Source organism: Salvelinus alpinus, chromosome 1, assembly GCF_045679555.1.
Source record: "Salvelinus alpinus chromosome 1, SLU_Salpinus.1, whole genome shotgun sequence".
In the NCBI taxonomy this organism is placed as follows: Eukaryota; Metazoa; Chordata; class Actinopteri; order Salmoniformes; family Salmonidae; genus Salvelinus; species Salvelinus alpinus.
In genome coordinates this window covers 114,800,555-114,826,024 of record NC_092086.1, presented here as the reverse complement: position 1 = coordinate 114,826,024, position 25,470 = coordinate 114,800,555, and the positions used below count along the sequence as shown (strand labels likewise).

General features: G+C 49.4%; 1 protein-coding gene across 1 annotated transcript in view; it reads right to left on the bottom strand.

Moving 5' to 3' along the window:
- mbd2 (methyl-CpG binding domain protein 2) overlaps nt 1–25,470 on the bottom strand; it is a 97,478-nt gene that overhangs the window by 45,514 nt on the left and 26,494 nt on the right. The window contains exons 3-4 of the mRNA XM_071342144.1: nt 14,986–15,123; nt 2,336–2,426 (exon numbers count right to left, since the gene is read on the bottom strand). Of these exons, the coding sequence (XP_071198245.1) occupies nt 2,336–2,426; nt 14,986–15,123 (229 nt within the window). The remainder of the gene's footprint in view (nt 1–2,335; nt 2,427–14,985; nt 15,124–25,470) is intronic.

Here is a 25,470-nt window from a genome sequence, read left to right as displayed (position 1 = left end):
ATCAGGTCATTAGACTGTGTTCTCCATGTATATCAGGTCATTAGACTGTGTTCTCCATGTATATCAGGTCATTAGACTGTGTTCTCCATGTATATCAGGTCATTAGACTGTTCTCCATGTATATCATGTATATCAGGTCATTAGACTGTGTTCTCCATGTATATCAGGTCATTAGACTGTGTTCTCCATGTATATCTGGTCATTAGACTGTGTTCTTCATGTATATTATGTCATTAGACTGTGTTCTCCATGTATATCAGGTCATTAGACTGTGTTCTCCATGTATATCAGGCCATTAGACTGTGTTCTCCATGTATATCAGGTCATTAGACTGTGTTCTTCATGTATATTATGTATATCATGTCATTGGACTGTGTTCTCCATGTATATCATGTATATCAGGTTATTAGACTGTGTTCTCCATGTATATCAGGTCATTAGACTGTGTTCTCCATGTATATCTGGTCATTAGACTGTGTTCTTCATGTATATCAGGTCATTAGACTGTGTTCTCCATGTATATCAGGTCATTAGACTGTGTTCTCCATGTATATCAGGTCATTAGACTGTGTTCTTCATGTATATCAGGTCATTAGACTGTGTTCTCCATGTATATCAGGTCATTAGACTGTGTTCCTCATGTAAATCAGGTCATTAGACTGTGTTCTCCATGTATATCAGGTCATTACACTGTGTTCTTCATGTAAATCAGGTCATTAGACTGTGTTCTTCATGTATATCATGTATATCAGGTCATTGGACTGTGTTCTTCATGTATATCAGGTCATTAGACTGTGTTCTTCATGTATATCAGGTCATTAGACGGTGTTCTCAATGTATATCAGGTCATTAGACTGTGTTCTTCATGTATATCAGGTCATTAGACTGTGTTCTCCATGTATATCAGGTCATTAGACTGTTCTCCATGTATATCATGTATATCAGGTCATTAGACTGTGTTCTCCATGTATATCAGGTCATTAGACTGTGTTCTCCATGTATATCATGTATATCAGGTTATTAGACTGTGTTCTCCATGTATATCAGGTCATTAGACTGTGTTCTCCATGTATATCTGGTCATTAGACTGTGTTCTCCATGTATATCAGGTCATTAGACTGTGTTCTTCATGTATATCAGGTCATTAGACTGTGTCCTCCATGTATATCAGGTCATTAGACTGTGTTCTCCATGTATATCAGGTCATTAGACTGTGTTCTTCATGTATATCAGGTCATTAGACTGTGTTCTTCATGTATATCAGGTCATTAGACGGTGTTCTCCATGTATATCAGGTCATTAGACTGTGTTCTCCATGTATATCAGGTCATTAGACTGTGTTCTTCATGTATATCAGGTCATTAGACTGTGTTCTCCATGTATATCAGGTCATTAGACTGTGTTCTTCATGTATATCATGTCATTGGACTGTGTTCTCCATGTATATCTGGTCATTAGACTGTGTTCTTCATGTATATCATGTCATTAGACTGTGTTCTCCATGTATATCAGGTCATTAGACTGTGTTCTCCATGTATATCAGGTCATAAGACTGTGTTCTTCATGTATATCAGGTCATTAGACTGTGTTCTCCATGTATATCAGGTCATTAGACTGTGTTCTCCATGTATATCAGGTCATTAGACTGTGTTCTTCATGTATATCAGGTCATAAGACTGTGTTCTTCATGTATATCAGGTCATTAGACTGTGTTCTCCATGTATATCAGGTCATTAGACTGTGTTCTCCATGTATATCAGGTCATTAGACTGTGTTCTTCATGTATATCAGGTCATTAGACTGTGTTCTTCATGTATATCAGGTCATTAGACTGTGTTCTCCATGTATATCAGGTCATAAGACTGTGTTCTTCATGTATATCAGGTCATTAGACTGTGTTCTCCATGTATATCAGGTCATTAGACTGTGTTCTCCATGTATATCAGGTCATTAGACTGTGTTCTCCATGTATATCAGGTCATTAGACTGTGTTCTCCATGTATATCAGGTCATAAGACTGTGTTCTTCATGTATATCAGGTCATAAGACTGTGTTCTTCATGTATATCAGGTCATAAGACTGTGTTCTTCATGTATATCAGGTATATATGATGAATAAACAAGCTTGAACTGATATGTATTCTATCTGACAGTCCAGTGTATTTTATTCATAGTAGATCTGTGAATATATTGAACTAATAATGGATGAAATACAATTCTAACCATTATAACTGTATGACAATGTGGTTATGTACAACTATAGCATGATTGATAGCCTATTATTAATAATATCAGGTTAATGACACTAAACAGACAGACTACAGGCAGGCTCCTACTTGTTAAACCCTTGGGAAGCTCCATGGTCCTGAGGACCTCTTCTGTGGTAGCTGACACCCTCAGGCCTTTCAACCGCTTCTCCCAGAACAGCTGCAAACACAACAGACAGGTGATGAGTGAGGAAGAGAAGAGAGATGGAACAGTGAGGAAGAGGAGGAGAGGGATGGAAGAGGGGGAGAGAGATGGAACAGTGAGGAAGAGGAGGAGAGGGATAGAACAGGGAGGAAGAGGAGGAGAGGGATGGAAGAGGAGGAGAGAGATGGAACAGTGAGGAAGAGGAGGAGAGGGATGGAAGAGGGGGAGAGAGATGGAACAGTGAGGAAGAGGAGGAGAGGGATGGAAGAGGGGGAAAGAGATGGAACAGTGAGGAAGAGGAGGAGAGGGATGGAACAGTGAGGAAGAGGAGGAGAGAGATGGAACAGTGAGGAAGATGGGGAGAGGGATGGAAGAGGGGGAGAGAGATGGAACAGTGAGGAAGAGGAGGAGAGGGATGGAACAGTGAGGAAGAGGAGGAGAGGGATGGAACAGTGAGGAAGAGGAGGAGAGAGATGGAACAGTGAGGAAGAGGAGGAGAGAGATGGAACAGTGAGGAAGAGGAGAAGAGAGATGGAACAGTGAGGAAGAGGAGGAGAGGGATGGAACAGGGAGGAAGGGGAGGAGAGGGATGGAACAGTGAGGAAGAGGAGGAGAGGGATGGAACAGTGAGGAAGAGGAGGAGAGGGATGGAAGAGGGGGAGAGAGATGGAACAGTGAGGAAGAGGAGGAGAGGGATGGAAGAGGGGGAGAGAGATGGAACAGTGAGGAAGAGGAGGAGGGATGGAACAGTGAGGAAGAGGAGGAGAGGGATAGAACAGGGAGGAAGAGGAGGAGAGGGATGGAACAGTGAGGAAGAGGAGGAGAGGGATGGAACAGTGAGGAAGAGGAGGAGAGAGATGGAACAGTGAGGAAGAGGAGGAGAGAGATGGAACAGTGAGGAAGAGGAGAAGAGAGATGGAACAGTGAGGAAGAGGAGGAGAGGGATGGAACAGGGAGGAAGAGGAGGAGAGGGATGGAACAGTGAGGAAGAGGAGGAGAGGGATGGAACAGTGAGGAAGAGGAGGAGAGGGATGGAACAGTGAGGAAGAGGAGGAGAGGGATGGAAGAGGGGGAGAGAGATGGAACAGTGAGGAAGAGGAGGAGAGGGATGGAAGAGGGGGAGAGAGATGGAACAGTGAGGAAGAGGAGGAGAGGGATGGAACAGTGAGGAAGAGGAGGAGAGGGATAGAACAGGGAGGAAGAGGAGGAGAGAGATGGAACAGTGAGGAAGAGGAGGAGAGGGATGGAACAGTGAGGAAGAGGAGGAGAGGGATGGAACAGTGAGGAAGAGGGGGAGAGAGATGGAACAGTGAGGAAGAGGAGGAGAGGGATGGAACAGTGAGGAAGAGGAGGAGAGGGATGGAACAGTGAGGAAGAGGAGGAGAGGGATGGAACAGTGAGGAAGAGGAGGAGAGGGATGGAACAGTGAGGAAGAGGAGGAGAGGGATGGACCAGTGAGGAAGAGGAGGAGAGAGATGGAACAGTGAGGAAGAGGAGGAGAGGGATGGAACAGTGAGGAAGTGGAGGAGAGGGATGGAACAGTGAGGAAGAGGAGGAGAGGGATGGAACAGGAGGAGAGGGATGGAACAGTGAGGAAGAGGAGGAGAGGGATGGAACAGGAGGAGAGGGATGGAACAGTGAGGAAGAGGAGGAGAGAGATGGAACAGTGAAGAAGAGGAGGAGAGAGATGGAACAGTGAGGAAGAGGAGGAGAGGGATGAAACAGTGAGGAAGAGGAGGAGAGGGATGGAACAGTGAGGAAGAGGAGGAGAGGGATGGAACAGTGAGGAAGAGGGGGAGAGAGATGGAAGAGGGGGAGAGAGATGGAACAGTGAGGAAGAGGAGGAGAGGGATGGAACAGTGAGGAAGAGGAGGAGAGGGATGGAACAGTGAGGAAGAGGAGGAGAGGGATGGACCAGTGAGGAAGAGGAGGAGAGGGATGGACCAGTGAGGAAGAGGAGGAGAGAGATGGAACAGTGAGGAAGAGGAGGAGAGGGATGGAACAGTGAGGAAGTGGAGGAGAGGGATGGAACAGTGAGGAAGAGGAGGAGAGGGATGGAACAGTGAGGAAGAGGAGGAGAGGGATGGAACAGGAGGAGAGGGATGGAACAGTAGGATGTAACCATGAGGTCCCAGGACACCCCAGAAAACAAGACCTGGTATTTATCAAACTGGAGAGTTCATTCATGCCTAGCTATAAATCTATCAGGCCCCTGGATGTATAAATCGTGCAGCCGCAACAGAAACACCACAGAGAATAAACAGCTGGGCTTAGTGCCAACCAAGACTGACCGAGAGAGAGACCCAAAGCCTTCTCTAACACAGAGGCAGAGGGTGGTTAGGCATGGTAGGGCTTCTCTATACAGGGGTGTGATGGTAGCAGATCAACCCCCCATAGCCTGTCTCCTTTGCTTAGTCCTAAACTAATCCTCTTTCCAGTTAGAGAGAGGCACTGTAGCATCTTCCACACTTTAATACAAGGCCATTCCGCTTTTGTCCACTTCTTGAAAAAATGTAGGAGGCAATTCACTTCTACACCCACAAAGTGACTCTGCTGGCTCGTAGCCAGACCTAGATATCGCTGCCTAGTCAGAGAGACCTAGATATTGCTGCCTAGTCAGAGAGACCTAGATATCACTGCCTAGTCAGAGAGACCTAGATATCGCTGCCTAGTCAGAGACCTAGATATCGCTGCCTAGTCAGAGACCTAGATATTGCTGCCTAGTCAGAGACCTAGATATCGCTGCCTAGTCAGAGACCTAGATATCGCTGCCTAGTCAGAGAGACCTAGATATCGCTGCCTAGTCAGAGAGACCTAGATATCGCTGCCTAGTCAGAGACCTAGATATTGCTGCCTAGTCAGAGAGACCTAGATATCGCTGCCTAGTCAGAGACCTAGATATTGCTGCCTAGTCAGAGACCTAGATATCGCTGCCTAGTCAGAGACCTAGATATCGCTGCCTAGTCAGAGAGACCTAGATATCGCTGCCTAGTCAGAGAGACCTAGATATCGCTGCCTAGTCAGAGACCTAGATATCGCTGCCTAGTCAGAGAGACCTAGATATCGCTGCCTAGTCAGAGACCTAGATATCGCTGCCTAGTCAGAGAGACCTAGATATCGCTGCCTAGTCAGAGACACCTAGATATCGCTGCCTAGTCAGAGACCTAGATATCGCTGCCTAGTCAGAGACCTAGATATCGCTGCCTAGTCAGAGACCTAGATATCGCTGCCTAGTCAGAGACCTAGATATCGCTGCCTAGTCAGAGAGACCTAGATATCGCTGCCTAGTCAGAGAGACCTAGATATCGCTGCCTAGTCAGAGAGACCTAGATATCGCTGCCTAGTCAGAGAGACCTAGATATCGCTGCCTAGTCAGAGACCTAGATATCGCTGCCTAGTCAGAGACCTAGATATCGCTGCCTAGTCAGAGAGACCTAGATATCGCTGCCTAGTCAGAGACCTAGATATCGCTGCCTAGTCAGAGACCTAGATATCGCTGCCTAGTCAGAGAGACCTAGATATCGCTGCCTAGTCAGAGAGACCTAGATATCGCTGCCTAGTCAGAGAGACCTAGATATCGCTGCCTAGTCAGAGACCTAGATATCGCTGCCTAGTCAGAGACCTAGATATCGCTGCCTAGTCAGAGACCTAGATATCGCTGCCTAGTCAGAGACCTAGATATCGCTGCCTAGTCAGAGAGACCTAGATATCGCTGCCTAGTCAGAGAGACCTAGATATCGCTGCCTAGTCAGAGACCTAGATATCGCTGCCTAGTCAGAGACCTAGATATCGCTGCCTAGTCAGAGACCTAGATATCGCTGCCTAGTCAGAGAGACCTAGATATCGCTGCCTAGTCAGAGAGACCTAGATATCGCTGCCTAGTCAGAGAGACCTAGATATCGCTGCCTAGTCAGAGACCTAGATATCGCTGCCTAGTCAGAGACCTAGATATCGCTGCCTAGTCAGAGAGACCTAGATATCGCTGCCTAGTCAGAGACCTAGATATCGCTGCCTAGTCAGAGACCTAGATATCGCTGCCTAGTCAGAGACCCAGATATCGCTGCCTAGTCAGAGACCTAGATATCGCTGCCTAGTCAGAGACCTAGATATCGCTGCCTAGTCAGAGACCTAGATATCGCTGCCTAGTCAGAGACCTAGATATCGCTGCCTAGTCAGAGACCTAGATATCGCTGCCTAGTCAGAGACCTAGATATCGCTGCCTAGTCAGAGACCTAGATATCGCTGCCTAGTCAGAGAGACCTAGATATCGCTGCCTAGTCAGAGACCTAGATATCGCTGCCTAGTCAGAGACCTAGATATCGCTGCCTAGTCAGAGACCTAGATATCGCTGCCTAGTCAGAGACCCAGATATCGCTGCCTAGTCAGAGAGACCTAGATATCGCTGCCTAGTCAGAGAGACCTAGATATCGCTGCCTAGTCAGAGACCCAGATATCGCTGCCTAGACAGAGACCTAGATATCGCTGCCTAGTCAGAGACCTAGATATCGCTGCCTAGTCAGAGACCTAGATATCGCTGCCTAGTCAGAGACCTAGATATCGCTGCCTAGTCAGAGACCTAGATATCGCTGCCTAGTCAGAGACCTAGATATCGCTGCCTAGTCAGAGACCTAGATATCGCTGCCTAGTCAGAGACCTAGATATCGCTGCCTAGTCAGAGAGACCTAGATATCGCTGCCTAGTCAGAGAGACCTAGATATCGCTGCCTAGTCAGAGAGACCTAGATATCGCTGCCTAGTCAGAGAGACCTAGATATCGCTGCCTAGTCAGAGAGACCTAGATATAGAGACCTAGATATAGAGACCTAGATATAGAGGCCTAGATATAGAGGCCTAGATATCGCTGCCTAGTCAGAGAGGCCTAGATTTAGAGGCCTAGATAGAGACCTAGATATAGAGACCTAGATATAGAGACCTAGATATAGAGAACTAGATATCTCTGCAGTGGCAGAACTTAGTGTGGAGCATCAACAACGTTGGTACAATATCACTGTGTATAGAATAGGCCTACTTCCTGCTGCCATATATTGCATCTTGAACAGGTTTCACTTGTAAAATCCATTTTATCTCAATGAGAAAAACCTGTATTCAAGTATTGCATTTTGCTAGTGCTACAATTAGGGTTACAAAGGGAGGATATATTAGTGGAAATGTTTGAAAATGTACCAGTAAACTACCAGAATTGTTGTAACTTTCAAGGATTTTATGTAATTTATCACAAGACGTCTAGTGGCCATTTTGGGTACTTCAGATTATCACAGGTGTCTTTAATAATCTCTGGCGCCATAATCAAATAACATGATTTTTAAATAAAAAATTGAATGACAAAGCTGTAAAACATTATCCTAAATATCGGGGACGTCGGGGACGACGGGGGGACGGGGACGGGAGGGACGGGTTCTAAAGCGCTGGCTCAAAACATTAGCTGCTTGATAACAAGGTCAGTGATCAATAGTTCATCTCTTATTCCAGAGAGCTGTGTCTACAGCTGTGTGGCGGCGAGGTTTATACACGCTACAATCAATAGTTCATCTCTTATTCCAGAGAGCTGTGTCTACAGCTGTGTGGCGGCGAGGTTTATACACGCTACAATCAATAGTTCATCTCTTATTCCAGAGAGCTGTGTCTACAGCTGTGTGGCGGCGAGGTTTATACACGCTACAATCAATAGTTAATCTCTTATTCCAGAGAGCTGTGTCTACAGCTGTGTGGCGGCGAGGTTTATACACGCTACAATCAATAGTTCATCTCTTATTCCAGAGAGCTGTGTCTACAGCTGTGTGGCGGCGAGGTTTATACACGCTACAATCAATAGTTAATCTCTTATTCCAGAGAGCTGTGTCTACAGCTGTGTGGCGGCGAGGTTTATACACGCTACAATCAATAGTTCATCTCTTATTCCAGAGAGCTGTGTCTACAGCTGTGTGGCGGCGAGGTTTATACACGCTACAATCAATAGTTCATCTCTTATTCCAGAGAGCTGTGTCTACAGCTGTGTGGCGGCGAGGTTTATACACGCTACAATCAATAGGTTATTCACGTTGCCTTTGGCTTCTCACACACTGACAAAGTTACATGTCAGTTCGGTCCTTAATAGAGCCTAAACACGTAGCATGAGAAGCACTGGGACTCTGAAGCATTAGGATTTGTTGTAACATTAACGCAGGTACGCACACACACACACCCACACACACACACACACCCTCACCCACACACACACCCTCACCCACACTCTCACCCACCCACACCCTCACCCACACTCACACCCACCCACACCCTCACCCACACCCTCACCCTCACCCACACACACACACCCACACCCTCACCCACACCCACATCTATGGATCAGTGTCTCCATCTCGTCTATTCCCCTCTAGCCTCCTCTTCCCTGACGAACAGAACGCCACTTTATTACCCATCTCTTTATTACCTATGATAATGTCTTCACACCTAATTGGCTGTTGCCGGGGTGACAGCCACCCCCCATTTCCCCAAGGTAATTTCCTGAGAGGTTAAAGGCAAGGAGAGAGGATGGGGGGGGGGGGGGGGGGGAGTAGAGGGAGGAGATGGTGAGGGCAAGAAGGGAGAAAGGGGAGAGGACGGGAGAGGTGAGGAGGGAGCGGATAGGGAGAGAGGACGGGAGAGGTGAGGAGGGTGCGGATAGGGAGAGAGGACGGGAGAGGTGAGGAGGGAGCGGATAGGGAGAGAGGTGAGGAGGGAGCGGATAGGGAGAGAGGACGGGAGAGGTGAGGAGGGAGCGGATAGGGAGAGAGGACGGGAGAGGTGAGGAGGGAGCGGATAGGGAGAGAGGACGGGAGAGGTGAGGAGGGAGCGGATAGGGAGAGAGGACGGGAGAGGTGAGGAGGGAGCGGATAGGGAGAGAGGACGGGAGAGGTGAGGAGGGAGCGGATAGGGAGAGAGGACGGGAGAGGTGAGGAGGGAGCGGGAGGTCTTCAGGAAAGGAGGGAGCGGATAGGGAGAGAGGACGGGAGAGGTGAGGAGGGAGCGGATAGGGAGAGCGGACGGGAGAGGTGAGGAGGGAGCGGATAGGGAGAGAGGACGGGAGAGGTGAGGAGGGAGCGGATAGGGAGAGAGGACGGGAGAGGTGAGGAGGGAGCGGGAGGTCTTCAGGAAAGGAGGGAGCGGATAGGGAGAGAGGACGGGAGAGGTGAGGAGGGAGCGGATAGGGAGAGAGGACGGGAGAGGTGAGGAGGGTGCGGATAGGGAGAGAGGACGGGAGAGGTGAGGAGGGTGCGGATAGGGAGAGAGGACGGGAGAGGTGAGGAGGGAGCGGATAGGGAGAGAGGACGGGAGAGGTGAGGAGGGAGCGGATAGGGAGAGAGGACGGGAGAGTTGAGGAGGGAGCGGATAGGGAGAGAGGAAGGAGAGGTGAGGAGGGAGCGGATAGGGAGAGAGGACGGGAGAGGTGAGGAGGGAGTGGATAGGGAGAGAGGAAGGAGAGGTGAGGAGGGAGCGGATAGGGAGAGAGGACGGGAGAGGTGAGGAGGGAGCGGATAGGGAGAGAGGAAGGAGAGGTGAGGAGGGAGCGGATAGGGAGAGAGGACGGGAGAGGTGAGGAGGGAGCGGATAGGGAGAGAGAAAGGAGAGGTGAGGAGGGAGCGGATAGGGAGAGAGGACGGGAGAGGTGAGGAGGAAGCGGGAGGTCTTCAGGAAAGGAGGGTGCGGATAGGGAGAGAGGACGGGAGAGGTGAGGAGGGAGTGGATAGGGACAGAGGACGGGAGAGGTGAGGAGGGAGCGGATAGGGAGAGGACGGGAGAGGTGAGTAGGAATCGGGAGGTGTTCAGGGAAGCCATCGGTGGGAAATGATCCGCCAAGCAGCTGATCTAATTTCCAAATCCTAATGAAACTTCACCACCCCTCCTCTTCTCTCCTCCTTCTCTCATGCATAAGTGTGTGTGATCACCCTGGTACTCCATTTTCTTCACAGCCTCATTAGGCAGCACATCTTAAAGTCACACAATCTGCCACCGAGCCAGCCAGCCTCACACAGACAGACATCCAGCCAGCCAGCCTCACACAGACAGACATCCAGCCAGCCTTTAGCCGCACACAGACAGCAAGCCAGCCAGCCAGCCAGCCAGCCAGCCAGCCTCACACAGACTGCCAGCCAGCCAGCCAGCCTCACACAGACAGCCAGCCAGCCTCAGCTTCACACAGACAGCCAGCCAGCCTCAGCCTCAAACAGCCAGCCAGCCTGCCTCACACAGCCAGCTAGCCAGCCTCAACCTCCCACAAACAGACTAACAGTGAATAAATGTCCCTCACTGTCATGGGAACACACATTAAGTCGCTAGCAGGATAACACCACCTGTACTCTGAGAGTCTACTGTCTAGCAGGATAACACCACCTGTACTCTGAGAGTCTACTGTCTAGCAGGATAACACCACCTGTACTCTGAGAATCTACTGTCTAGCAGGATAACACCACCTGTACTCTGAGAGTCTACTGTCTAGCAGGATAACACCACCTGTACTCTGAGAGTCTACTGTCTAGCAGGATAACACCACCTGTACTCTGAGAGTCTACTGTCTAGCAGGATAACACCACCTGTACTCTGAGAGTCTACTGTCTAGCAGGATAACACCACCTGTACTCTGAGAGTCTACTGTCTAGCAGGATAACACCACCTGTACTCTGAGAGTCTACTGTCTAGCAGGATAACACCACCTGTACTCTGAGAGTCTACTGTCTAGCAGGATAACACCACCTGTACTCTGAGAGTCTACTGTCTAGCAGGATAACACCACCTGTACTCTGAGAGTCTACTGTCTAGCAGGATAACACCACCTGTACTCTGAGAGTCTACTGTCTAGCAGGATAACACCACCTGTACTCTGAGAGTCTACTGTCTAGCAGGATAACACCACCTATACTCTGAGAATCTACTGTCTAGCAGGATAACACCACCTGTACTCTGAGAATCTACTGTCTAGCAGGATAACACCACCTGTACTCTGAGAATCTACTGTCTAGCAGGATAACACCACCTGTACTCTGAGAATCTACTGTCTAGCAGGATAACACCACCTGTACTCTGAGAATCTACTGTCTAGCAGGATAACACCACCTGTACTCTGAGAGTCTACTGTCTAGCAGGATAACACCACCTGTACTCTGAGAGTCTACTGTCTAGCAGGATAACACCACCTGTACTCTGAGAGTCTACTGTCTAGCAGGATAACACCACCTGTACTCTGAGAGTCTACTGTCTAGCAGGATAACACCACCTGTACTCTGAGAGTCTACTGTCTAGCAGGATAACACCACCTGTACTCTGAGAGTCTACTGTCTAGCAGGATAACACCACCTGTACTCTGAGAGTCTACTGTCTAGCAGGATAACACCACCTGTACTCTGAGAGTCTACTGTCTAGCAGGATAACACCACCTGTACTCTGAGAGTCTACTGTCTAGCAGGATAACACCACCTGTACTCTGAGAGTCTACTGTCTAGCAGGATAACACCACCTGTACTCTGAGAGTCTACTGTCTAGCAGGATAACACCACCTGTACTCTGAGAGTCTACTGTCTAGCAGGATAACACCACCTGTACTCTGAGAGTCTACTGTCTAGCAGGATAACACCACCTGTACTCTGAGAGTCTACTGTCTAGCAGGATAACACCACCTGTACTCTGAGAGTCTACTGTCTAGCAGGATAACACCACCTGTACTCTGAGAGTCTACTGTCTAGCAGGATAACACCACCTGTACTCTGAGAATCTACTGTCTAGCAGGATAACACCACCTGTACTCTGAGAGTCTACTGTCTAGCAGGATAACACCACCTGTACTCTGAGAATCTACTGTCTAGCAGGATAACACATTTACATTTACATTTAAGTCATTTAGCAGACGCTCTTATCCAGAGCGACTTACAAATTGGAAAGTTCATACATATTCATCCTGGTCCCCCCGTGGGAATTGAACCCACAACCCTGGCGTTGCAAGCGCCATGCTCTACCAACTGAGCCACATGGGACCACAACACCACCTGTACTCTGAGAGTCTACTGTCTAGCAGGATAACACCACCTGTACTCTGAGAGTCTACTGTCTAGCAGGATAACACCACCTGTACTCTGAGAGTCTACTGTCTAGCAGGATAACACCACCTGTACTCTGAGAGTCTACTGTCTAGCAGGATAACACCACCTGTACTCTGAGAGTCTACTGTCTAGCAGGATAACACCACCTGTACTCTGAGAGTCTACTGTCTAGCAGGATAACACCACCTGTACTCTGAGAGTCTACTGTCTAGCAGGATAACACCACCTGTACTCTGAGAGTCTACTGTCTAGCAGGATAACACCACCTGTACTCTGAGAATCTACTGTCTAGCAGGATAACACCACCTGTACTCTGAGAGTCTACTGTCTAGCAGGATAACACCACCTGTACTCTGAGAATCTACTGTCTAGCAGGATAACACATTTACATTTACATTTAAGTCATTTAGCAGACGCTCTTATCCAGAGCGACTTACAAATTGGAAAGTTCATACATATTCATCCTGGTCCCCCCGTGGGAATTGAACCCACAACCCTGGCGTTGCAAGCGCCATGCTCTACCAACTGAGCCACATGGGACCACAACACCACCTGTACTCTGAGAGTCTACTGTCTACTGTCTAGCAGACTGTCTAGCAGACTGGCTGGCTGACTGGCTGGCAGGCTGGCTGGCTGACTGGCAGACTGGCTGGCTGGCTGACTGGCTGACTGGCTGGCTGGCTGGCTGGCTGACTGGCTGGCTGGCTGGCTGGCGGCTGACTGGCTGGCTGGCTGGCTGGCTGGCTGGCTGGCTACCGCTGCTACACCCATTCATCTGCTGAGTCTTCATCATGATTACGAAAATGCACACACCCGCACACACACACACACACACACACACACACACACACACACCGACAGACCCACACACACGCACACACCCACACACGTACTCACGCACATCTGGCTACAAGAACACCACTTAAAAAGCACAGCACACAAACATCCACCTGCGCATCACTGACCGTGTGATTCACTGGTAGACTGAGCCTTGTGTGTGTGTGTGTGTGTGTGTGTGTGTGTGTGTGTGTGTGTGTGTGTGTGTGTGTGTGTGGGTGTGTTGTCTCCTCTTAAGTCTGCTATTCACTGCGGGTGCTGGAGACAACGGCTCTCAGATGTAACACAGCCTCGTGTTAGCGGCTAGCCAATGGCTGGCTCTATAACAGCTATGGCTGGCTCTATAACGGCTATGGCTGGCTCTATAACGGCTATGCCTGGCTCTGTAACGGCTATGCCTGGCTCTGTAACGGCTATGTCTGGCTCTGTAACGGCTATGTCTGGCTCTATAACGGCTATGGCTGGCTCTATAACGTCTCTATAACAGCTATGGCTGGCTCTATAACGGCTATGGCTGGCTCTATAACGGCTATGGCTGGCTCTATAACGGCTATGCCTGGCTCTATAACGGCTATGGCTGGCTCTATAACGTCTCTATAACAGCTATGGCTGGCTCTATAACGGCTATGGCTGGCTCTATAACGGCTATGGCTGGCTCTATAACGGCTATGGCTGGCTCTATAACGGCTATGCCTGGCTCTATAACGGCTATGGCTGGCTCTATAAGGGCTCCTACAGTCCCAGTCTCAGCATGTTGATGCTGTAACACAGTAAGCAGCTACAGCACTACATCTGTGGTCCTTCAGCAGTCTCTAGTGGTCGTCGCCAGACATGACACCCTGGTTCAGTTACAACAACAGAACAGGTTCAGGTGGCCCTACCGTGGCGTACTTAACTAATAGACGTTGTGGCTGGCCTAAATAGTGCCCACTAGACAGTGAGAGGCTGTGATGCTGGTGTCTGGAGCCTGGACAAGGATACATGGCCGCAGACCAGTTCAAAACTGATCCTAGTCATGCGTTTGTCATTTTAAACCAGATTAGATTAGTATGAAGCTCTCTCAATGAATGGGCCTTTTATCATCTACTCTCTACGATGATAGTGACCCTTTTATCATCTACTCTCTACGATGATAGTGACCCTTTTATCATCTACTCTCTACGATGATAGTGACCCTTTTATCATCTACTCTCTACGATGATAGTGACCCTTTTATCATCTACTCTCTACGATGATAGTGACCCTTTTATCATCTACTCTCTACGATGATAGTGACCCTTTTATCATCTACTCTCTACGATGATAGTGACCCTTTTATCATCTACTCTCTACGATGATAGTGACCCTTTTATCATCTACTCTCTATGATGAGTGACCCTTTTATCATCTACTCTCTACGATGATAGTGACCCTTTTATCATCTACTCTCTACGATGATAGTGACCCTTTTATCATCTACTCTCTACGATGATAGTGACCCTTTTATCATCTACTCTCTACGATGATAGTGACCCTTTTATCATCTACTCTCTACGATGATAGTGATAAGTTAATCTCATAATCAACCCCTCGTTCTGGGCAATAACCAGACAGTAACAAGCAAGTGTGTGTGTGTGTGTGTGTGTGTGTGTGTGTGTGTATATATCTCACCTGTCTGGGCTGCTCTGTGGCTCTCTGCAGGTCTGTCTTCACCTTGTTGTTGGGGTGGTTCACCACTTTGGTGACAGGCTGTTTAAAGATGGAGGCTGTCTGTCTAATAGGAAGTGCTGTGTTCAGGTCTGGTTTACCCTAAAAGGAAAGGACAGAGAGAGAGGCTTGATTAAACAATAGGAGAGAGGTAGAGGGACAAATCAGAGAGAGGAGAGAGGGGTAGAGGGACAATCAGAGAGAGGAGAGAGAGGTAGAGGGCCAATCAGAGAGAGGAGAGAGAGGTAGAGGGACAATCAGAGAGAGGAGAGAGAGGTAGAGGGACAATCAGAGAGAGGAGAGCGAGGTAGAGGGACAATCCGAGAGAGGAGAGCGAGATAGAGGGACAATCCGAGAGAGGAGAGCGAGGTAGAGGGACAATCCGAGAGAGGAGAGCGAGGTAGAGGGACAATCCGAGAGAGGAGAGCGAGGTAGAGGGACAATCCGAGAGAGGAGAGCGAGGTAGAGGGACAATCCGAGAGAGGAGAGCGAGGTAGAGGGACAATCCGAGAGAGGAGAGAGAGGTAGAGGGACAATCCGAGAGAGGAGAGAGAGGTAGAGGGACAATCCGAGAGAGGAGAGAGAGGTAGAGGGACAATCCGAGAGAGGAGAGAGAGGTAGAGGGACAATCCGAGAGAGGAGAGAGAGGTAGAGGGACAATCCGAGAGAGGAGAGCGAGGTAGAGGGACAATCCGAGAGAGGAGAGAGAGGTAGAGGGACAATCCGAGAGAGGAGAGAGAGGTAGAGGGACAATCCGAGAGAGGAGAGAGAGGTAGAGGGACAATCCGAGAGAGGAGAGAGAGGTAGAGGGACAATCCGAGAGAGGAGAGAGAGGTAGAGGGACAATCCGAGAGAGGAGAGAGAGGTAGAGGGACAATCCGAGAGAGGAGAGAGAGGTAGAGGGACAATCCGAGAGAGGAGAGAGAGGTAGAGGGACAATCCGAGAGAGGAGAGAGAGGTAGAGGGACAATCCGAGAGAGGAGAGAGAGGTAGAGGGACAATCCGAGAGAGGAGAGAGAGGTAGAGGGACAATCCGAGAGAGGAGAGAGAGGTAGAGGGACAATCCGAGAGAGGAGAGAGAGGTAGAGGGACAATCCGAGAGAGGAGAGAGAGGTAGAGGGACAATCCGAGAGAGGAGAGAGAGGTAGAGGGACAATCCGAGAGAGGAGAGAGAGGTAGAGGGACAATCCGAGAGAGGAGAGAGAGGTAGAGGGACAATCCGAGAGAGGAGAGAGAGGTAGAGGGACAATCCGAGAGAGGAGAGAGAGGTAGAGGGACAATCCGAGAGAGGAGAGAGAGGTAGAGGGACAATCCGAGAGAGGAGAGAGAGGTAGAGGGACAATCCGAGAGAGGAGAGAGAGGTAGAGGGACAATCCGAGAGAGGAGAGAGAGGTAGAGGGACAATCCGAGAGAGGAGAGAGAGGTAGAGGGACAATCAGAGAGAGGAGAGAGAGGTAATCCGAGAGAGGAGAGAGAGGTAATCCGAGAGAGGAGAGAGAGGTAGAGGGACAATCCGAGAGAGGAGAGAGAGGTAATCCGAGAGAGGAGAGAGAGGTAGAGGGACAATCCGAGAGAGGAGAGAGGGACAATCCGAGAGAGGAGAGAGAGGTAGAGGGACAATCCGAGAGAGGAGAGAGAGGTAGAGGGACAATCCGAGAGAGGAGAGAGAGGTAGAGGGACAATCCGAGAGAGGAGAGAGAGGTAGAGGGACAATCCGAGAGAGGAGAGAGAGGTAGAGGGACAATCCGAGAGAGGAGAGAGAGGTAGAGGGACAATCCGAGAGAGGAGAGAGAGGTAGAGGGACAATCCGAGAGAGGAGAGAGAGGTAGAGGGACAATCCGAGAGAGGAGAGAGAGGTAGAGGGACAATCAGAGAGAGGAGAGAGAGGTAGAGGGACAATCAGAGAGAGGAGAGAGGGGTAGAGGGACAATCAGATAGAGGAGAGAGAGGTAGAGGGACAATCAGAGAGAGGAGAGAGAGGTAGAGGGACAATCAGAGAGAGGAGAGAGAGGTAGAGGGACAATCAGAGAGAGGAGAGAGAGGTAGAGGGACAATCAGAGAGAGGAAAGAGAGGTAGAGGGACAATCAGAGAGAGGAGAGAGAGGTAGAGGGACAATCAGAGAGAGGAGAGAGAGGTAGAGGGACAATCAGAGAGAGGAGAGAGAGGTAGAGGGACAATCAGAGAGAGGAGAGAGAGGTAGAGGGACAATCAGAGAGAGGAGAGAGAGGTAGAGGGACAATCAGAGAGAGGAGAGAGAGGTAGAGGGACAATCAGAGAGAGGAGAGAGAGGTAGAGGGACAATCAGAGAGAGGAGAGAGAGGTAGAGGGACAATCAGAGAGAGGAGAGAGAGGTAGAGGGACAATCAGAGAGAGGTAGAGGGACAATCAGAGAGAGGAGAGAGAGGTAGAGGGACAATCAGAGAGAGGAGAGAGAGGTAGAGGGACAATCAGAGAGGAGAGAGAGGTAGAGGGACAATCAGAGAGAGGAGAGAGAGGTAGAGGGACAATCAGAGAGAGGAGAGAGAGGTAGAGGGACAATCAGAGAGAGGAGAGAGAGGTAGAGGGACAATCAGAGAGAGGGGAGAGAGGTAGAGGGACAATCAGAGAGAGGAGAGAGAGGTAGAGGGACAATCAGAGAGAGGAGAGAGGTAGAGGGACAATCAGAGAGAGGAGAGAGAGGTAGAGGGACAAATCAGAGAGAGGAGAGAGAGGTAGAGGGACAATCAGAGAGAGGAGAGAGAGGTAGAGGGACAATCAGAGAGGAGAGAGAGGTAGAGGGACAATCAGAGGAGAGGAGAGAGAGGTAGAGGGACAATCAGAGAGAGGAGAGAGAGGTAGAGGGACAATCAGAGAGAGGAGAGAGAGGTAGAGGGACAATCAGAGGAGAGAGTCAGTAGGGAAAGTAAAGTCCACCCTGTGTGTGTGTGTGTGTGGTGTGTGGTGTGTGTGTGTGTGTGTGTGTTGGGTACTTCTATGAGCCATCATGAAGCAGTCCTGTCATAAAACCATTTTAATAGTTTAACAAAACCGCTGCAGCAGAAACTCTGAAAGCCCTAGTTGACCATTATCATTCCTACAGGTCAGGGGAACAGGAAGTGCAGCGCAGCAGGAAACTAGTGTTCAGTTCAAACAACTAGTGACGCAGACAGAGAACATTCAAAGTGAGCGGTTGGTTGTGTTAGGCTGCTTAGCGAGGCGCTCTGCTAACGTGTGTGTGCGCTGTGTGCTGCGACGGTTGAAGGGTTAACTCTGATCTGTGGTTTGGCAGACACAACAGGGGGGGGGGGGGGGGGACGACTCCTCCCTAAAGAGGACATGTGTAGAGCAGCGGAGCAGCAGAGCAGAGCGGGGCCAGAGTCTCAGGGAGGAGCTGCATATCAGTCCCAGGGACGAGGCAGTCCTCAGGGTACAGAGTCCCAGGGAGGAGGCAGTCCTCAGGGCACAGAGTCCCAGGGACGAGGCAGTCCTCTGGGTACAGAGTCCCAGGGAGGAGGCAGTCCTCAGGGTACAGAGTCCCAGGGAGGAGGCAGTCCTCAGGGCACAGAGTCCCAGGGAGGAGGCAGTCCTCAGGGCACAGAGTCCCAGGGAGGAGGCAGTCCTCAGGGCACAGAGTCCCAGGGACGAGGCAGTCCTCAGGGCACAGAGTCCCAGGGACGAGGCAGTCCTCAGGGCACAGAGTCCCAGGGACGAGGCAGTCCTCTGGGTACAGAGTCCCAGGGACGAGGCAGTCCTCAGGGCACAGAGTCCCAGGGACGAGGCAGTCCTCAGGGCACAGAGTCCCAGGGACGAGGCAGTCCTCAGGGCACAGAGTCCCAGGGACGAGGCAGTCCTCAAGGTACAGAGTCCCAGGGACGAGGCAGTCCTTATTTGTCACGTGCTTTGTAAAGAACAGGTATTTATCCTGAGTCCTTACCAAAGACAGCACTAAGAGCCATGTGAAAAGATGGCAGAGGGCCCTCGGGCGTAGATAAGATGGCAGAGGGCCCTCGGGCTTAGATAAGATGGCAGAGGGCCCTCGGGCTTAGATAAGATGGCAGAGGGCCCTCGGGCTTAGATAAGATGGCAGAGGGCCCTCGGGCGTAGATAAGATGGCAGAGGGCCCTCGGGCTTAGATAAGATGGCAGAGGGCCCTCGGGCGTAGATAAGATGGCAGAGGGCCCTCGGGCGTAGATAAGATGGCAGAGGGCCCTCGGGCGTAGATAAGATGGCAGAGGGCCCTCGGGCTTAGATAAGATGGCAGAGGGCCCTCGGGCGTAGATAAGATGGCAGAGGGCCCTCGGGCTTAGATAAGATGGCAGAGGGCCCTCGGGCTTAGATAAGATGGCAGAGGGCCCTCGGGCTTAGATAAGATGGCAGAGGGCCCTCGGGCGTAGATAAGATGGCAGAGGGCCCTCGGGCGTAGATAAGATGGCAGAGGGCCCTCGGGCGTAGATAAGATGGCAGAGGGCCCTCGGGCGTAGATAAGATGGCAGAGGGCCCTCGGGCGTAGATAAGATGGCAGAGGGCCCTCGGGCGTAGATAAGATGGCAGAGGGCCCTCGGGCGTAGATAAGATGGCAGAGGGCCCTCGGGCGTAGATAAGATGGCAGAGGGCCCTCGGGCGTAGATAAGATGGCAGAGGGCCCTCGGGCGTAGATAAGATGGCAGAGGGCCCTCGGGCTTAGATAAGATGGCAGAGGGCCCTCGGGCGTAGATAAGATGGCAGAGGGCCCTCGGGCGTAGATAAGATGGCAGAGGGCCCTCAGGCTTAGATAAGATGGCAGAGGGCCCTCAGGCTTAGATAAGATGGCAGAGGGCCCTCGGGCTTAGATAAGATGGCAGAGGGCCCTCGGGCTTAGATAAGATGGCAGAGGGCCCTCGGGCTTAGATAAGATGGCAGAGGGCCCTCGGGCTTAGATAAGATGGCAGAGGGCCCTCAGGCTTAGATAAGATGGCAGAGGGCCCTCAGGCTTAGATAAGATGGCAGAGGGCCCTCAGGCTTAGATAAGATGGCAGAGGGCCCTCAGGCTTAGATAAGATGGCAGAGGGCCCTCGGGCTTAGATAAGATGGCAGAGGGTCCTCGGGCGTAGATAAGATGGCAGAGGGCCCTCGGGCGTAGATAAGATGGCAGAGGGCCCTCGGGCGTAGATAAGATGGCAGAGGGCCCTCGGGCGTAGATAAGATGGCAGAGGGCCCTCGGGCTTAGATAAGATGGCAGAGGGCCCTCGGGCTTAGATAAGATGGCAGAGGGCCCTCGGGCTTAGATAAGATGGCAGAGGGCCCTCGGGCTTAGATAAGATGGCAGAGGGCCCTCGGGCTTAGATAAGATGGCAGAGGGCCCTCGGGCTTAGATAAGATGGCAGAGGGCCCTCAGGCTTAGATAAGATGGCAGAGGCCTTAGGGCTGTGGCGGTCACTAAATGTCGTCAGCCGGTGATTGTCAAGCAAATAACTGTCGGTCTCACGGTAATTAACCGTTAATTAACATAAACACATTTTAGCATCTCCAGGCTTCCACATATAGCCGACAAGTCACTGATGCAGACCTTTGGAACATCTACATTTTAACTAGTCTAATAAATCCATGTAATATAGCCTACACCTTCACAATAAATACAATGTTTATTTTAGACGGGTCTATAGAAGCATGATATGAAGAAAATGTAGTCTATTTCAGAAGAACAGAATAGCATACTCTGAGTTGTCCTTATGTTAGGTCCTGGTCTGGCTATGCCATTTGGCTGTGGGCTACACTAGTTCACACAGGACATAGTGTCAAGTGTGTCTAATCCAAAACACATCTTTTGACCCATGGGTAAAAATAATACGTTAACTGTGTAGATAATCCTCCAAGACGCTGGTCGCCAACCGGTCGTTCGTGATCAACTGGTGGCTCTTCAAGGCATTCCTAGTTGATCACCGAACATTTCTGCATAAAAGATTTCGTGTTGAGCTGTTGGCGGTAGGTGAACTTGATTCAGAAGCCCTGTACACCGGGTAGAGGCAAAGTGTTCCCATTCGGAACCATTTCATTTGTCTGGAAAAGACTAACTCCGGCTACCCGGCGGACCGAGCAGATCTGTGGCTAAATTCCACTGGGCCTACTGCGCTGGCCAATCAGATAGCTCAAATCAACATGCCTACAGCTTCAACGACCCCACAGCAAAGGTTGATACCAGCCTGGGTGAGATCACTTTTAAAACCGTGACCAGAGAGAGACTGTCAGAATTCATCAATGAGCTGCTGTTTATATGACTTCATGTTTTAGTTTTATTCAGCTCAACCCTTTTTTTTTTAATTCAACACTTCTTACAAAACATAAAAACACACTCCTCCCCACTTCCACTCGCGCTGCAGCTGCAGTGAGTAGCCAAGTGTATCGACAGGCGTTTTTATTATTAGCAGCTCGTCGTGTCTATTTTAATATCAAGAAATACCTCACTTTCTCTGGTCACAGTAACAACATGAATTTGTGCATGAGGCAGATGAGGTGCGACTCGAGTTTCGCCATCAGGTGGAAGACGGTGCCCCCTCTCTGTGGTCAGTCTCACCGGAGGAAAGGAAGGAGAGAGCGGGGACCGTGAGAGAGCGGCGGGGACCGTGAGAGAGCGGCGGGGACCGTGAGAGAGAGCGGCGGGGACCGTGAGAGAGAGCGGCGGGGACCGTGAGAGAGAGCGGCGGGTTCCGTCAGAGAGCTGCGGGGACCGTGAGAGAGCGGCGGGGACCGTGTGAGAGCGGCGGGGACCGTGTGAGAGAGCCCGTGAGAGGTGGACCCTCTGCTGCATCTCCCCTCTACTGAGATTAATACCATGTTAAAACAACGGGGAACTTCCAAATCTCAGACTTCCAACTTCAGTGCGTTCAAGACAACCGGGAAAAACGGTCATCCAACTCGGAATTCCAAGTCGTAAACTCTGGCATCTTTCTAGAGCTCTGACTTTCCCACCTGAAGATCACTGACATCATGAATTGACCTTGTTTTCCCCCAAGTTCCCAGTTGTCTTGAAAGCCTCATGAACATCACATGCAGTCTAGTCAAATAAAAAAGCTAATTATTTAAATTTATGTTCAGCTGTGCCTCACGAGTGCTGATGTATTTTGTTATCAAAGCTTGAGTTTTGAAATATAATATGGTTTGAGAAAAACAATATTGGCAGTTCGGGCATATATAGCCAATATGCTGTGATGACGTGATAACCTCATTCCTACAGAAATGTTTTTATAAGGTTAATGTTAAACATTTTAAGTCATGTTTAAGAAACAATCAGAACGGTAGATCTCAGCTTGCTTTTTGACTGTGAACGTGATCGACTCAGGAAACCGGTTGGTGACCACTGCTCTGAAGAAAACGATCCAAACCTCATGTCTCTATCATAATCCGTTCAAAAGCTATTGGAGGTTTTACCCTTGTAGTAGGATGGACAGAATCAGGGAGACTAAATCAATGGAGGCCAGAGGAAATAGCATCACGTCAGCTAGGCTGGATTCTGTGCAAGAATTAATGCTACTGGATAGCTGACAGACTGACTTTCCTGTTGAACTCGTCTTTCTCCTGGAGTCCGCAGGACATAATGAAAATATACAGAGTTAAGATGGATAGCGATTTTGAGACATGACATGTAGTATTTTCATATTTGATTATACGCTTTTCATATTAATTCAAAATTCCTGTTCTTTTTCTCCGAAGATTTCACATCAATATTTCCAAAGATCTCTGTGAAATGTCAACGGAGCACAGAGTATACCAAGCATTTTATTTTCCAAGACTTTTACATTTAATTCAGCTCGTGTCATGCCAATTTAGGTTTTCAAGACCCATGGAAACAACTTTGAAAGACAACTATCACAAAATGTAAAATCCTCAAAATTACTGCTGGTTCTCTGTTCTACCTGATCATCATTATTGCACTCACGTCTAAATCAGTTCCTGATTAGAGGGGAATCACCCACCTGGTGTCCCAGGTCTAAATCAGTCTCTGATTAGAGGGGAATCACCCACCTGGTGTCCCAGGGTCTAAATCAGTCCCTGATTAGAGGGGAATCACTCACCTGGTGTCCCAGGTCTAAATCAGTACCTGATTAGAGGGGAATCACTCACCTGGTGTCCCAGGTCTAAATCAGTCCCTGATTAGAGGGAATAGAATAGAGTAGAATAGAATAGACCTACACAGCGGATGCCAGTCTCCTAGCAGTTCTATTGTAATGTGTTTGGTATTAGTATAGCTCTACGTAGTAGTGACATATAGACAGATGATGAAGTGGTTTTACTTCTCCTACTGAGGAACCATGTAACGCGGCTGAAAAGCTGTAACACGACGGCTGAAAAGCTGTAACACGGCGGTTGAAAAGCTGTAACACGACGGCTGAAAAGCTGTAACACGACGGCTGAAAAGCTGTAACACGACGGTTGAAAAGCTGTAACACGACGGATGAAAAGCTGTAACACGACGGATGAAAAGCTGTAACACGACAGATGAAAAGCTGTAACACGACGACTGAAAAGCTGTAACACGGCGGTTGAAAAGCTGTAACACGACGGTTGAAAAGCTGTAACACGACGGTTGAAAAGCTGTAACGCGACGACTGAAAAGCTATAACACGACGGTTGAAAAGCTGTAACACGACGGTTGAAAAGCTGTAACGCGACGACTGAAAAGCTATAACACGACGGTTGAAAAGCTGTAACACGACGGCTGAAAAGCTGTAACACGGTTGAAAAGCTGTAACGCGACGACTGAAAAGCTGTAACACGGCTGAAAAGCTGTAACACGACGGTTGAAAAGCTGTAACACGGCGTTTGAAAAGCTGTAACACGGCTGAAAAGCTGTAACACGACGGTTGAAAAGCTGTAACACGGTTGAAAAGCTGTAACACGGCGGTTGAAAAGCTGTAACACGGCGTCTGAAAAGCTGTAACACGGCGTCTGAAAAGCTGTAACACGGCGTCTGAAAAGCTGTAACACGGCGTCTGAAAAGCTGTAACACGGCGTCTGAAAAGCTGTAACACGACGGTTGAAAAGCTGTAACACGACGGCTGAAAAGCTGTAACACGACGGCTGAAAAGCTGTAACGCGACGGATGAAAAGCTGTAACGCGACGGATGAAAAGCTGTAACGCGACGGTTGAAAAGCTGTAACACGACGGCTGAAAAGCTGTAACACGATGGCTGAAAAGCTGTAACACGGCGGTTGAAAAGCTGTAACACGGCGGCTGAAAAGCTGTAACACGGCGGTTGAAAAGCTGTAACGCGACGACTGAAAAGCTATAACACGACGGTTGAAAAGCTGTAACACGACGGCTGAAAAGCTGTAACACGGATGAAAAGCTGTAACGCGACGACTGAAAAGCTGTAACACGGCTGAAAAGCTGTAACACGACGGTTGAAAAGCTGTAACACGGCGGTTGAAAAGCTGTAACACGACGGTTGAAAAGCTGTAACACGACGGTTGAAAAGCTGTAACGCGACGGTTGAAAAGCTGTAACACGACGGTTGAAAAGCTGTAACGCGACGGTTGAAAAGCTGTAACGCGGCGGTTGAAAAGCTGTAACGCGACGGATGAAAAGCTGTAACGCGACGGCTGAAAAGCTGTAACACGACGGTTGAAAAGCTGTAACACGACGGTTGAAAAGCTGTAACACGACGGCTGAAAAGCTGTAACACGACGGCTGAAAAGCTGTAACACGACGGTTGAAAAGCTGTAACACGGCGGTTGAAAAGCTGTAACGCGACGGCTGAAAAGCTGTAACACGACGGATGAAAAGCTGTAACACGACGGATGAAAAGCTGTAACACGGCGGTTGAAAAGCTGTAACACGGCGGTTGAAAAGCTGTAACGTGACGGCTGAAAAGCTGTAACACGACGGATGAAAAGCTGTAACACGGCGGTTGAAAAGCTGTAACACGACGGCTGAAAAGCTGTAACGTGGCCTGTGTGTGAGTGTTGACGAGAGTAGCGGACAAGGCCGTGCGTACATGTGTCGGTGTTAGATGAGACTAGACTGATCCACTGCTAACACAGGCCTGAGACTAGGGCACAGTTACTGTATAAATATTGTAATGGATGAAGACTGTTAATGAAAATAAAATAACCGGCATTACCGATAAAATAAAAAATAAAAAAATATTTATTTATTTCCTTTTTGGAGGGGGGGGGGGGGCAACTGACTGAAGACAGGACAGTCAGATATTCGTGCGGTTGAGTCCGTTTCTGCTGTAACATGGACTACAGTAACATGGACTACAGTAACATGGACTAGAGTAACATGGACTACAGTAGCAGGGACTAGAGTAACAGGGACTAGAGTAACAGGGACTAGAGTAACAGGGACTAGAGTAACAGGGACTAGAGTAACAGGGACTAGAGTAACAGGGACTAGAGTAACATGGACTAGAGTAACATGGACTAGAGTAACAGGGACTAGAGTAACAGGGACTAGAGTAACAGGGACTAGAGTAACAGGGACTACAGTA